This window comes from Carassius carassius, chromosome 4, assembly GCF_963082965.1.
Source record: "Carassius carassius chromosome 4, fCarCar2.1, whole genome shotgun sequence".
Taxonomy (NCBI): Eukaryota; Metazoa; Chordata; class Actinopteri; order Cypriniformes; family Cyprinidae; genus Carassius; species Carassius carassius.
In genome coordinates, this window is record NC_081758.1 from 16,352,917 (window position 1) to 16,367,078 (window position 14,162).

The 14,162-nt window shown below is 43.1% G+C and overlaps 1 protein-coding gene across 1 annotated transcript in view; it reads left to right on the forward strand.

The window, feature by feature from the left end:
- The first annotated feature begins 1,219 nt into the window (after nucleotides 1–1,219).
- LOC132138181 (endosomal transmembrane epsin interactor 1-like) overlaps nucleotides 1,220–14,162 on the forward strand; it is a 13,215-nt gene continuing 272 nt past the window's right edge. The window contains exons 1-11 of the mRNA XM_059547654.1: nucleotides 1,220–1,737; nucleotides 4,628–4,684; nucleotides 5,131–5,241; nucleotides 5,421–5,540; nucleotides 5,745–5,852; nucleotides 6,020–6,153; nucleotides 7,309–7,435; nucleotides 7,649–7,727; nucleotides 11,869–12,024; nucleotides 12,476–12,789; nucleotides 13,653–14,162. The exon at nucleotides 13,653–14,162 is cut by the window's right edge and continues 272 nt beyond it. Coding sequence (XP_059403637.1) covers nucleotides 1,438–1,737; nucleotides 4,628–4,684; nucleotides 5,131–5,241; nucleotides 5,421–5,540; nucleotides 5,745–5,852; nucleotides 6,020–6,153; nucleotides 7,309–7,435; nucleotides 7,649–7,727; nucleotides 11,869–12,024; nucleotides 12,476–12,789; nucleotides 13,653–13,874 — 1,728 coding nt within the window. The 5' untranslated portion in view covers nucleotides 1,220–1,437 and the 3' untranslated portion in view covers nucleotides 13,875–14,162. The remainder of the gene's footprint in view (nucleotides 1,738–4,627; nucleotides 4,685–5,130; nucleotides 5,242–5,420; nucleotides 5,541–5,744; nucleotides 5,853–6,019; nucleotides 6,154–7,308; nucleotides 7,436–7,648; nucleotides 7,728–11,868; nucleotides 12,025–12,475; nucleotides 12,790–13,652) is intronic.

Here is a 14,162-nt window from a genome sequence, read left to right on the forward strand (position 1 = left end):
GTCACCATAGCAACTCCAGAACTCGTAACACGCGAACCAATTAGCTGGTAAAACGTCACTCCCTATCGCTTACCATTCATACAGCATTGTGTTTTATCCTAATTATATAAAATAATTCATTGCGCCTTTACCACATGCTTCACAAAAATCGTTGTTCGTCACAATATCGTCTCAAATTCAACAAATTAAATAAAAAAATTTAATTTTAACGAAAAAGTTAAGAAACAGGCTTATTGGTTAAGTTGCCTGCTACGGGATTACGATCTCATACACCTGATTCAACTCATCAGCTCGTTAGTAGAGACTTCAGGAACTGGATGTGTCTGATAAGGGAGACATAAAAATGTGCTGAACTGGGTGTCCTCCACATACAGTGCATGTTATTATAATGTAAATGCTGTGGGAAAATATTTTAAATACATAAAAAAGCACTTTCCTAGAATATGCATATTTATATTTTATTCAGTATGAATAGTTTAATATATATTATATTTGAAGGCAATTATGTATCATTTTGTTGAATAACATGGGTATAGTTCAGGGGTGTCAAACTCCGGAGCCCTGCAGAGTTTTGTTTCAACCCTGCTTCAACACACACACCGTGTAGCTTTTAAATAAGCCTTGAAAGACTTGATTAGTTGGATCAGGCGTGTTTAATTAGGGCTGAATCTAAACTCTGCAGGACTCCAGCCCTCCAGGAACTGAGTTTGACACCCCTGATATAGTTTAATATCTCTAATAGGCTGGTACTGTATACCAGTTATGCTAAAATGTACTTGTCATCTAGTATAATGTTTAACTTTATTTTACACGTTTTATTGTGTGTGATCTTATACTGCAGTTTTGTCAGCACATTTTTTCAGTAAAACAATTTGACGTGCAATGATGTTTTTGCTAAAATTGTTATGCTACATACAACCAAAGATGTATCATTCTGCAGTTTGTTTTGTGCATACTGCAAAAATGCACATTTGTATTATGTCATGCAAAAAAATGGTGTCCAGTTGTTTATTTCTTAATAAAGAAATAAAGAGCGCGTGAGTGTGTTGCCTTTGAACATTACAGACTACAAATGTTTCATCATGATAAAACTATACACCAAACAGATGAATATAATTTCAGCGTCATGATAAGTGTGTCTTTCTCCACACTCGCGGACCAGAGAGAGACCCGTGTGGCCTCTTCTTCCCACGCGCCCCTCCCCCGCCGGTCCGCTCGCGCTGCCCAGAAACTATGATGAAACCGATTTCGAGCAGCAGGTCATTGAGCCTAGTTATTTTAAAACCAATACTCTACTACCTCGACAGGACCATGGAAGTAACGCGGAACGGGCAGTTTAAGGAAATAATCGTCGCCTTGAGAGATACAGAGTAAAATTAGGGAGCGGCGATATGCTGCTTTAATGTTTATTGTTGTTGGTCTGCTCGTGCGTCTCCAATGTCTCTGCCCGTAGTTCTGCCTGGATCTTGTTGTCGTTTATCGGGGGCCGCATTGGCCCATCAGTTCGCAGACGCCTCTTACAGAAACCGCAGCCGTCGTGTGTCCGCTCTTCCGTCCCGTATGTCTGGATCTCAGACGCGGCTCATCCCGGCGCTGTTGCCCGCTCGCCCGCTGCTCTCCCTCGGCTTGCTGCAGCTGGTTCTCGGCTGCTCCATGGTGGCGCTCTCTTTCGAAGCTCTGTCCCTTAGCAACTCGCCCCCTATTAGAAACTCCTGTCCGTTTTGGGCCGGATCTTCCGTGAGTATTATATTATTAGCCATAATCAGAAGTGCTAATGCTTTTATTTTACGCCACATATGCATGCTACTGATTTCAAAATGCATGCTTGTTAATATGCCATTGTCTAAAGGTTTTAATAGATTCATTACAAAGCAACAGGTATAAAAGAGAAGTTTTATTGTGGTCTACTCTAATGTGTTTCCAGCCAGTCTGATACAGAAACGTGGTGCTGCACATTTAGTTCAGTCTGTTTCAGAGTATATGAGCGCAACATACACTGTTGTTTACCAGTTATGTGCACCAATATTTGTAAATTATTAGTCAAGTTACTAAATAAAAAGAACCAATGTAAAGTTGTTGCTTTATGGAAACATTTCTGCCTGGCCTCTCTGTGTAACCTAATGCAGTTAAAATTATTCAGTCAAAGTAAATAATAATTTAACTGGAATTTGACAAGTTTATACAGATGTTACCACATTAAGCATTTAGGATTAAGATTTTTACAGTTATACATTTTTACAGTATACAGTTTCACAGTATGGTGTAATATACAATCCAGTAACTAGAGTTCAGTGAAAGACACCAATGTCATTTAATTAAAAACAAAAAAAAACAAAAGATTATCAGATTTATCAGTCATTTTCACATGAATGATTATTTGATCCTGGCACAGTCATCAGACTTTTAAGATGGTTTACATGCATTATCTTTTATGCATGTGGCTATTATCCACAGCAAATTACATTGCAAGTTTCCTGAAAACGTATTCATCCCCATGTCATCCAAGATGCTCATGTCTTTCTTTCTTCAGTCAAAAAGAAATGAAGGTTTTTGAGGAAAACATTCCAAGATTTTATTCCAAATAATGGGCTTCAATGATGGCCAACAGGTTGAATGTCCAAACTTCAGTGCAGCTTCATAGGACTCTACATGATCCATGCCTAGGAATAAGGGTCTTAAAGGGTTAGTTCACCCATATATTAAAATTATGTCATTATTGACTCACCCTCATGTCGTTCCAAACCCGTAAGACCTCCGTTTATCTTTGGAACACAGTTTAAGATATTTTAGATTTAGTCCGAGAACTCTCAATCCCTCCATTGAAGCTGTGTGTACGGTATACTGTCCATGTCCAGAAAGGTAATAAAAACATCATCAAAGTAGTCCATGTGACATCAGAGGGACAGTTAGAATTTTTTGAAGCATCGAAAATACATTTTGGTCCAAAAATAGCAAAAACTATGACTTTATTCAGCAGTGTCTTCTCTTCCGGGTCTGTTGTGAGCGCGTTCACAGCACTGCAGTGCATTAAAAAAGTTAACAGCTTAAGTCATTTGTGGATTAATGCTTATTGGAGACGCAAATCATTTAAAACGATTCAGTTCGATTTGGTAAACTGGTTCAAAAAGATCCGGTTACATCGAGTGATTCGTTCGTGAACCGGATATCACAATACTGCAGTGAATTCGCTCACAACAGACACGGAAGAGAAGACAATGCTGAATAAAGTCGTCGTTTTTGTTATTTTTGGACCAAAATGTATAATTTAATAAAATGTAAAATTCTAACTGACCCTCTGATGTCACATGGACTACTTTGATGATGTTTTTCTTACCTTTCTGGACATGGACAGTATACCGTACACACAGCTTCAATGGAGGGACTGAGAGCTCTCGGACTAAATCTAAAATATCTTAAACTGTGTTCCGAAGATGAACGGAGGTCTCACGGGTTTGGAACGACATGAGGGTGAGTTATTTATGACATCATTTTCATTTTTGGGTGAACTAACCCTTTAAGTAGTGAAACAATCAGTCAGTTTCTAAAGAATAATGAAAAATGTCTATACTTATTTTTGAAGTGAACTAATCCTTACCTTTAACATTCTTCAAATTCCTCTTAAAGTTGCATCCCATATTTTTTTTTTTGTTTAAAAATGATCCAAAATCAATTACATAGCTAATACATAACCAATCAATGTTCAAATCTGTCTGGTTACCTTACTTTACAATGAATAGTGTGAGTAGTGCATTCACACTGAAAATTCACTTTAAGTACCTGGATGATGCATTTAAATAAGTAGAATGTTTCACACTTCTTTTATTATTATTATTATTAATATTATTAAACACTTGCTTAGAGAATACAAAATTGCAAAAACATATGTCAAGAAAAAGAGCCAGGGGTTCAAGGATGGCCAAACAATAAATAGCATTAAAAAATCTGAATATATATATAGAGAGAGAGAGAGAAAGAAAAAAAGAAAAACAACTCGAAAGATAAAATAAATAAATGAAACAAAAATAAATGAACAAATTACATAACAATAAACAATCATTTCTACAAAACATTGTTCAACACTTCATCCACTCTGCATGAGTGCAGGCAACTGTCACAGCTTTAATTATGTAACGAAGAGGGAGGGGCTATCAGACTCCTATTATGAATGACAAAATAACCTTATATAATTCATACTCTACATGGTTGAGTACATAGTGTATGGTGCATCCTTTGGGACACAGTATGTGTAATTCTGAAGTTCAGTGAATATCCACACTGTCCTGCAAAGTTTATTTCCAGCTTATTTTTATTGGTTACTTCACACATAATTTTTACAGTTAAAAAGAGCTAAACACAAGAACCCAACAGTAGATGTAGTTGACAGGAAGTGGCAGTGTAAGAGGAAATGAGAGGAAGCCGAGTATGGACAGAGGTATTTGAATGAGGCTGCTGCAGACAGCTCGGCTGACAGCACACTGAGTGAGACGAGTCATTAAAACAGGATTTAAAAGTGCTGAAGGCCATTTTGAGTGTGTGCCTCATCTGATGGGTAATAATGGGCTCATTATCAGTTAATCTGTCTGAGAGTGTTTGCCTCTTTGCTGAACAGACTGATTGTTTTATGCAGGTCATCCTATCTGGGCTTATAGGACTAACCACATGGAAACGGCCAATGCTTCTGCTGGTATGTTTGTTGCCAGTATAAGACTGATGCTCTTTATTTTTACTTGAAAGTCGTTATATGATGTTTACTACACCAAATTAGTCCTGTGTTTACTTAAACATATGTTTTGAGGGTAATCTTCTGCATGCCCGTGTCCTTATGTTAAAGGGGCAGTCATTAGGCTCTTTAAAGACCCCTTAAATAAGATCTGTGTCCACCAGACATTCAGTTCAGACCTTAATTAAGTCCCAAGTTGATCAAATGTGAGAGTAAATACATTTATAGTGTTACAAATAAATGTTCTTTCTGAACATTCTATAAAATGAGAATAAAAAAATGTTTAAGCAGCACAACTGTTGTCAAGAGTGATTTGAGCACTAATATTTTATTTGTCCAATAGAATTACTACTGACTATTACTGATCTTTCTCTGGACCGTTACTTCTTTTGATTGTGCCTCTCACACAGGTAAATCTGTTTGTGTTGCTGTCAGTGGTCTGTATCCTGCTAAACCTGGCAGGCTTCATCCTCTGCTGTCAGGGGGCTCAGCTGGTCTCCAGTACCATTAACTGCCAGCTGGTGAGGAATCTGTGCACTTGGACGTGTGCTGTAATAGAGACAATAACATCATAATGTCAAATGTCTCATGTATTGATTGTATTCATGAAACTTTAAATCCAGGCAGTTCTTTAAGTACTAGTAGACCATGTCATCAGACATTAATAGGAAACAAACATAAATGTGTTTCTGTGTTTCAGAACAAGCTGGGGGATCTCTGTCACTGTTGTTCAGAGATTCCAAGCACTCAGTGCAAAGAGGACAAGCTGATTGAGATCTATGCAGGTCATGCATGTGGCACAATGAGAATTCTGCTAAAGGTGAAAATTATATATTTTTTTTTATAATTATTAAATTCTTATATTACACTATTACTTGGGCGATAGATAGACAGTTAGTAGACAGAAAAAGATAAACAGGATACCATGACTAGAATATGGTATATATTATGTTAGAAGTGAGAGAAATATATTTGTTGTTTACCAGCAGTAGATTTGGATGTTCTAGAGTTTTCTCTCTTTCAGAAAGTGCTCTTTGCATTGTGTGCGCTCAGTGCTTTGGCCACAGCTGTGTGTCTGGTTGCTGCTGCACTCAGATATCTCCAGATCTTCTCAACCAGACGACCCTGCATGGTGAGAAATCATATCATGGAAAATATGGCAAGAAAAATAATCAATTTCAATGGTTTTATTCATGTCCAGTGTGTGGCATAGATTCTAAGAATGTTTAGACGTGTTGTGAGCAGCTCCGAGCAGCGGTCTTGTTCTAATAGTTGTGTGATTATGATCGTCTTTGGCAGGAAGAGGCCAGGCCTGTTCCAGAGGAAGTGGAGGGGCAGACTCATCTTCCTGACCCTGACGAATTTGTCGCTCCTTCACCTCCTCCGTCTTACTTCTCCACCTTCTACTCTTACACCCCACGCTTGGCTCGCAGGTACTGCACACGAGCCCTCTTTACACAGTCCACTGTAAAAGAAATGTTTTGTCGGGTTTACCTAAAATGTGTTTTAAGTGGTTATTCAAGTTAAAAATACAATCATTTAATTTAATTCTTATAACTGTGCTGGGTTTATTTTTAACACATAGTAAGTGAAGTGAAGTGAAGTGAAGTGACATTCAGCCAAGTATGGTGACCCATACTCAGAATTTGTGCTCTGCATTTAACCCATCCGAGGTGCACACACACAGAGCAGTGAACACACACACACACACTGTGAACACACACCCGGAGCAGTGGGCAGCCATTTATGCTGCGGCGCCCGGGGAGCAGTTGGGGGTTCGATGCCTTGCTCAAGGGCACCTAAGTCATGGTATTGAAGGTGGAGAAAGAACTGTACATGCACTCTCCCCACCCACAATTCCTGCCGGCCCGGGACTCAAACTCACAACCTTTCGATTGGGAGTCCGACTCTCTAACCATTAGGCCACGACTTCCCTCATAGTTAAATACAGTGCCTTGTTAAAAGCATTCATTAATTTTTTTCACGTTTTGTTCTGTTGCTTGCTGCCTTATGGTAAACCGCTTAAAATTACTTTTTTTTTTTATCAGTCTACATTCTATACACCATAGTAACATGGTTTGTAACACCTTTGCAAACTATATATTAAAAAAAAACCTGAAATGATTACATTGCATAAGTACTTGTTTTCTGGGACAGTCCCAAACTTTTAAATTGTAGTGTGTCAGATCAGGAAAAATATTGATTTAGATAACATCTGCATATTTTCACTTTTTAAAGTGATAAAATCTGTCCTTGATCTATAGCTTGCTTAAATGTGTTTCTCTCTCTCTCTCATCTCACTCACACACACACACACACACACACACACACACACAAACCTGCACTTTGACCTTAAACTCTTAAGCAAAAATACAGCAGGGTTTATCATATTTGTGGGTGGGTGACTCAATGTTTGGTAGGCAACCAAAATGTTTTGGCAACGTAAAACAGCATTGAAGTTTGTGTGTGGGAAAGCATGATATGTTCCAGTTTCTGATCAAACATTAATGGGTTTGTCTTGAAACAGTTGTTTACTGTTGTTATGTCTTCTTGTGGGCTGTTTACAGTGTAAATGTGTATTTTGGCAGGATGTTTGGTGATGGTATGATTCCTCTTCCTCATATATATGGTGCCAGAATGAAAGGAGTGGATGTCTTCTGTCCTCTAGACCCTCCTCCACCTTATGAAGCTGTTGCTTCACAGCCAGCAGCACAGGTACTGATTTATGCGGTTAACATATGCTATCTGCCATCACATAATTATCTCTGTAATGAAAATCAACATCAGTTAGCATTTACAGAATTTGTCCTGATACAATATCAACTCTGTTTGTGAATTAGACATCACATCAGCAAACAAGACAGTGTCCTGAACAGCTCAATCAAAAACAGTCCTTGTCCGCTTGCTGACCCTCTGTATTTATATCAGGCCCAGAGTACTGAGGTGCAAATGAGCGATCTGACTGAGGTCCTGACAGAGAGCGCAGAGGCTGAGACGCCCAGCGATGGTATGAACCAGTTGTATTCTTACATATAGACCTGTGGAGAGACATTCAAAAAAGGAAATGTATTTTAGTGGTGTCAGTTGTATCTCCAGTGTTCTTCAGAGAGGGATAGCTGTCTGTATCCTTCAACACTTTCAAAGATTGCATAGTCCTACATGTTTTTAATATTCCTTCACAAGTCACAATGAACAAGTCTCTCCTCAAAATGCTTCTTTTGCTTCTTTTGGGGGTTGTTGAGTGATCAATCCATGAATTGGATTGAAGAGAATGTTTTATTCTTTTTATTTTATTTCTTTAGTTAACAGGGTGTCACGGTGGGAATACAGGAAACACGGAGAGAGATCCAAGTGCGTGTATGACATTCATTGAGGTCATAAACAGTCCAGGCATGGGTCAAAACCAGAGTATCAATCAAACAAGAAAACAGACAAAAACACAAGGCTAGAGCAAGACTACAGATTAAACATTAAACAAGGACTCTGTGACACATACTAAGACAGACCGGGTATAAATACACAGGGAGAGACAAACACTAATGGGGAATTGACTGAGTGCAATGATTAATGACCAGTGACCGCTGAGTGCAATGATTAGAGAGAGAATGTGAGGAATGTGGTTCATTAAGTGACCGACACCGTGGGGAAGGAGGACATCTAGTGGATACCCAGGGAACACAAACCAGATACTGTGACAATACCCCCCCTCTACGGAGCGGTTCCCAGACGCTCCAAGACAAGACTACAAAACCAGAGAGCAGGAGGTAGGCGGACAGGTGGAGGCTCAGGGGGAGGGATGGAGGGCCAGAAAAAAAAAATGGGGAGACCAGAGGAACATGTAAATGGGGAACAGACACCAGAAGTGCAAACACAAAACAGGGAGAACCAGGAGGGAGGTGGACCGGAGGAGGTCCAGGGGGAGGGACGGAGGGCCAGGCTAACAGAGAGGAACAGGGACAGGAAGTGAACACAAAAAAAAACAAAAAACAACAAAACGGGAGATCAAGGTGGATCGGGTCGTTCAGGAACCCTGGATGACGCTGACCGGGCAGGACCCCAGGGCGGAGCAGAAGACCACCACAACCGTGTGGTTGGGATGGACGCCCCCCAGGGCGGAGCAGAAGACCACCACATCCGTGCGGTCAAAACCGACGCCCCCCAGGGCGGAGCAGAAGACCACCACCTCCGTGCGGTCAAAACAGACGGCCCCCAGGCCACCACATCCCTGTGGTTGAATGAACAGGCGGACAAGTCTGGTTGGACAAGTCTGAAACAAAAAACATGAACAAGTTAAGGGTTGCCTCCGTGGCCACAACAGGATCAGTTGGGTGCTCCGAGAGTTCGACTGAGACATGACGAGGCTCTGGAAGTCTCGCAGAGGCGAGGAAAGACTCCGGTAATCCAGCCGAGATGAGGAGAGGCTCCAGTAGTTCAGCAGAGACATGGAGAGGCTCTGGTAATCCCATGGTGTTTAGACTGGATTCCAGAAGATCAATGCTGATTTGACTCTGCTCCTGAAGATCATTGGTGGCCTGACTCTGCTCATTAAGATCATTGATGACTTGCATTTGTTCATGGAGATCATTGGTGACTTGCGTTTGTCCCTGAAGATCAATGGTGACTTGCCTTTGTTCTTGGAAGATCACCGGTGACTTGACTCTGTCCCTGAAGATCACCGGTGACTTCACTCTGTCCCTGAAGATCACCAGTGTCTTGACTCTGTCCCTGAAGATCGCCTGTGACTTGACTCTGTCCCTGAAGATCGCCTGTGACTTGACTCTGTCCTTGAAGATCGCCTGTGACTTGACTCTGTCCTTGAAGATCGCCAGTGACTTGACTCTGTCCTTGAAGATCGCCAGTGACTTGACTCTGTCCTTGAAGATCGCCAGTGACTTGACTCTGTCCTTGAAGATCGCCAGTGACTTGACTCTGTCCTTGAAGATCGCCAGTGACTTGACTCTGTCCTTGAAGATCGCCAGTGACTTGACTCTGTCCTTGAAGATCGCCAGTGACTTGACTCTGTCCTTGAAGATCGCCAGTGACTTGACTTGACTCAGGAGGGTCAACGGTGACTAGCCCTGACTCTGGAGGGTCAGCGGTGACTAGCCCTGACTCTGGAGGGTCATCGGTGACTAGCCCTGACTCTGGAGGGTCATCGGTGACTAGCCCTGACTCTGGAGGGTCATCGGTGACTAGCCCTGACTCTGGAGGGTCATCGGTGACTAGCCCTGACTCTGGAGGGTCAGCGGTGACTAGCCCTGACTCTGGAGGGTCAACGGTGACTAGCCCTGACTCTGGAGGGTCAACTGTGACTAGCCCTGACTCTGGAGGGTCATCGGTGACTAGCCCTGACTCTGGAGGGTCCACGAGCACCTGACTCGACTCTGGAGGGTCCACGAGCACCTGACTCGACTCAGGAGGGTCAACCGGAACCTGACTCGACTCTGGAAAGTCAACGGGCACCTGCCTCGACTCTGGAAGGTCAACAGGAATCTGACTCGACTCTGGAGGGTCAACTAGAACCTGACTCGACTCTGGAGGGTCAACTAGAACCTGACTCGACTCTGGAGGGTCAACGGGAACCTGACTCGACTCTGGAGGGCCAACGGGAACCTGACTCGACTCTGGAGGGCCAACGGGAACCTGACTCGACTCTGGAGGGCCAACGGGAACCTGACTCGACTCTGGAGGGCCAACGGGAACCTGACTCGACTCTGGAGGGCCAACGGGAACCTGACTCGACTCTGGAGGGCCAACGGGAACCTGACTCGACTCTGGAGGGCCAACGGGAACCTGACTCGACTCTGGAGGGCCAACGGGAACCTGACTCGACTCTGGAGGGCCAACGGAAACCTGACTCGACTCTGGAGGGCCAACGGGAACCTGACTCGACTCTGGAGGGCCAACGGGAACCTGACTCGACTCTGGAGGGCCAACGGGAACCTGACTCGACTCTGGAGGGCCAACGGGAACCTGACTCGACTCTGGAGGGCCAACTGGAACCGGACTCGACTCTGGAGGGTCAACTGGAACCGGACTCGACTCTGGAGGGTCAACGGGAACCTGACTCGACTCTGGAGGGTCAGCTGTGGCTGTCATCCTGTGCGGCAATCTTGTGCTGTGGTGCTGGGCTGGCGACCACCTTGTGCTGTGGCGCTGGGCTGGCGGCCATATCGGGCTGTGGCGCTGGCTCAGCGGCCGTGACGTGAACACTCCTGGGAATCTCTAGGATCTTGTTCAGTATGGAGAAGTAATCCAAAAATGTCTCAGCGGCCATCTTGGGCAGTGGCGCTGGGCTGGCGGGCGTCTTGCCTCGTGGCGTGGGACTGGCGACCACCTGGTGCTGTGGTGCTGGGCTGGCATCTTGCCTCGTGGCGCTGGCCTTGCGGCCATCATGGGCAGTGGCGCCACCAGGGCGGAAGTGCGCTTCTTCTCCCCTCTCCGTCCGCCATGGTGAGACGGTTGCTCTGATCCGTCCCACACGAGCCCCGGGTCGAAGGGGGGCCATGGTTGAGAGCGATGCTGAGCCTCCTCTCGACCACTCCCTCCTCGGCGACCTCCCCTGGTCCCCCGGAAAACCACCAGGCGAGTTCCCTCAAAACTACTCCTATCCCGCTCGGTGGCTGGGGAGGAAACATGAGCAGACATACCGCTGAATCTCAGAGGGACGGAGTCCTTCTGTCACGGCCGGAATACAGGAAACACGGAGAGAGATCCAAGTGCATGTATGACATTTATTGAGGGGAATCCAAAGGCTAAACAGTCCAGGCATGGGTCAAAACCAGAGTATCAATCAAACAAGAAAACAGACAAAAACACAAGGCTAGAGCAAGACTACGGATTAAACATTAAACTAGGACTCCGTGACACATACTAAGACAGACCGGGTATAAATACACAGGGAGAGACAAACGCTAATGGGGAATTGACTGAGTGCAATGATTAATGAACAGTGACAGCTGAGTGCAATGATTAGAGAGAGAACGCGAGGAATGTGGTTCATTAAGTGACAGACACACAAACCAGACACTGTGACACAGGGTCATTACACATTAATAAAACATGCCAGAATTAGCCAAAGGCTATTTTTCATCCATAGCCTGTATCTCTTATAGTGAAGCCCTAAAATGTTTGTGTGTTTTATTCAGACAGGTGCCGTCAGACGGCCATATTGAGCCCCACACCCCCGACACAGTCCAGACAGCCTCACAGCGCAGTCTCCTCCAGCAGGAAACCTCACAGACCTGGCCTCCGCAGGTCCAACAGTGACCCCGTCCTGCTAGACCTGACCACCAAAATGTTTGGTAACCAGATATTCAAAATATCTGCTTTTGTGTTCAGCAGCAGAAAAAAAAGTCATTCAAGGTTCATGAAGTGTTTGTGCTTTGCTACTTCTTATCTGTCTTCTTAACCAATACAACAGTGAATTATTCTCTTTTTTTTATTAACTTGGTTGAATAGAATGATTCAGTTTATAGTCCTAAGACCTTAAATAGAATTAGAATCTTTGGTCCGCAGGCTCCCTCAGTAATTTTCAATGTGTTTTTGTATTAGCAAAATATTATTTTTCTTTTATGAGTACAGTGTGGCCTGTGGCTACTCTAAATTACTTAAAGAGACTTGTTCTGCAACTGAACTTACACACCGTTACAGCTCAGATGTGAATATTGAGTGTTCCCGGTGGAACATGTGGAGCTGTATCGCATTGATATATTGGCTTCTCTCTCTCTCTCTCTCTCTCTCTCTCTCTTCCAGTAATGAGTTGTGAAGCAGCTACACAGACAGAATTAGGCCCTGGATTGGCTCCTGCTCCAGGCTCAGTGATTGTAACAGAGCATGGTACGGTTACACTACGACAGGGCCGTGGCAAACGGAAGCCTCGTCCCAACTCCATGGTGGATTACCAGAGCTATAGAGACACAAAACTGCTGGTGGCCCATTTTCTGGAGCAGTCCTCCAGCAGCTTGACCCCTGAGGTACAGGAGATTGTTAACAGCATCAAAACAGTGCTGCGCTCCGATGAGGAACACATGGAGGAGGCTGTTCTCTGCGCCAGCTTCATCGACCAGGCAAGACAGATGGGATGAAAACACAACGTTTCCAAGTGCTTAAAGCACACGCTCTGATACATAGAGCTTTGCTGCTCAAGGGGGCAAGTTGAGTTTGAATCTGACTCGCAACCTTTTAAAACAGGCTTTTATGGCTCATATAGCATAGGAGAATATGCAGCTTATACTCAAGGAGGGGAATATGCAGTTTGGTGCAGTTGCTGATATTTTTATGTACAGAATGCAAGATGAAACGCTTTAGCATTTTTGTCATTTAAATCACTTTATAACAGCATAGCAGTCTACATGAAATGCATATAAATATTAGTTGTTACTCTACATCTCCCAATAATATTTCTTAATAAGATGATGTTTAAATGTTTATTTTCTGATCAGAGCTCTGTAGTTTTTATTGTGGGGGAGAAAACATCTGACACAATGCAATACAATGATCATGGAGAGATGTGCAAATAAACATTTTTTTATACATTTTAAAAGGATTTTTCGAAAACATTATGTATGGAATGGATAATCAAGTAAACTTAAGTTTCTTCAGTCTAATGAGGGTTCATTTTGAAGTATTACTAACAATATAAAAGTTATAGTTAAGTTTACTTTATAAAAATCTGTAAATATTTCACAGGAAAAAGACCATAAGATGGACATTTTTACAATTATACTAAAAGGCCTTTTACCTGCTAAAAAAGTATAAACTATCAATTAGACAGCAGAAGGTTGTAATAAAATATGTACAGTAGATTTTTGAAGTTATGAGGTGTTAGAAATCTACATCTCAAATATGATACAGCAGGACCAATATCCTGTTCAGCCATTTTTACTCCTAAAAGTTCCCGTTCTCTGACAGATCATTTTCATGTTTGCAGGCCACGGTTTCAGAGGTTGCACCAGCGGAGATGGAGCCCACCTCCCACACGCTGCCGCTGCGCAAACGGCCGGGCACCCTTCACCTGCGCAGCTGTGGTGATCTCAGCTCCTTCACCTCTGCCCAACCGCAGCCGGAGCGCAGGACAGGCACACATTCCCGAACAGGATCCAATGGACGTCCACACAGCCTTATAGGAGTCTTCCGAGAAACTGTCCTCTGAGTGACGTCTCAAACAGACTGTGTCCCAGTCGACTGAAGGTACAGTGAACATCACAACATGAAGGAAGCTGAAGATGAGTTCACTTCTGAAACATCAGTTTTTTTTGTTGTCAGAGTTTATAGCAAATATTATTCATTTTTTAGCCTTTTCAGTTGGAATTCCAGTTGTTTGGATTTACTCCTGATTGTTTTTCCACATTATGCATTATGATAAAACACTGGAAAAAAAATGTTTATTTACCAGATGTTCCTTATTTAAAAATTATTTTAAACACTCACAAATTGACTA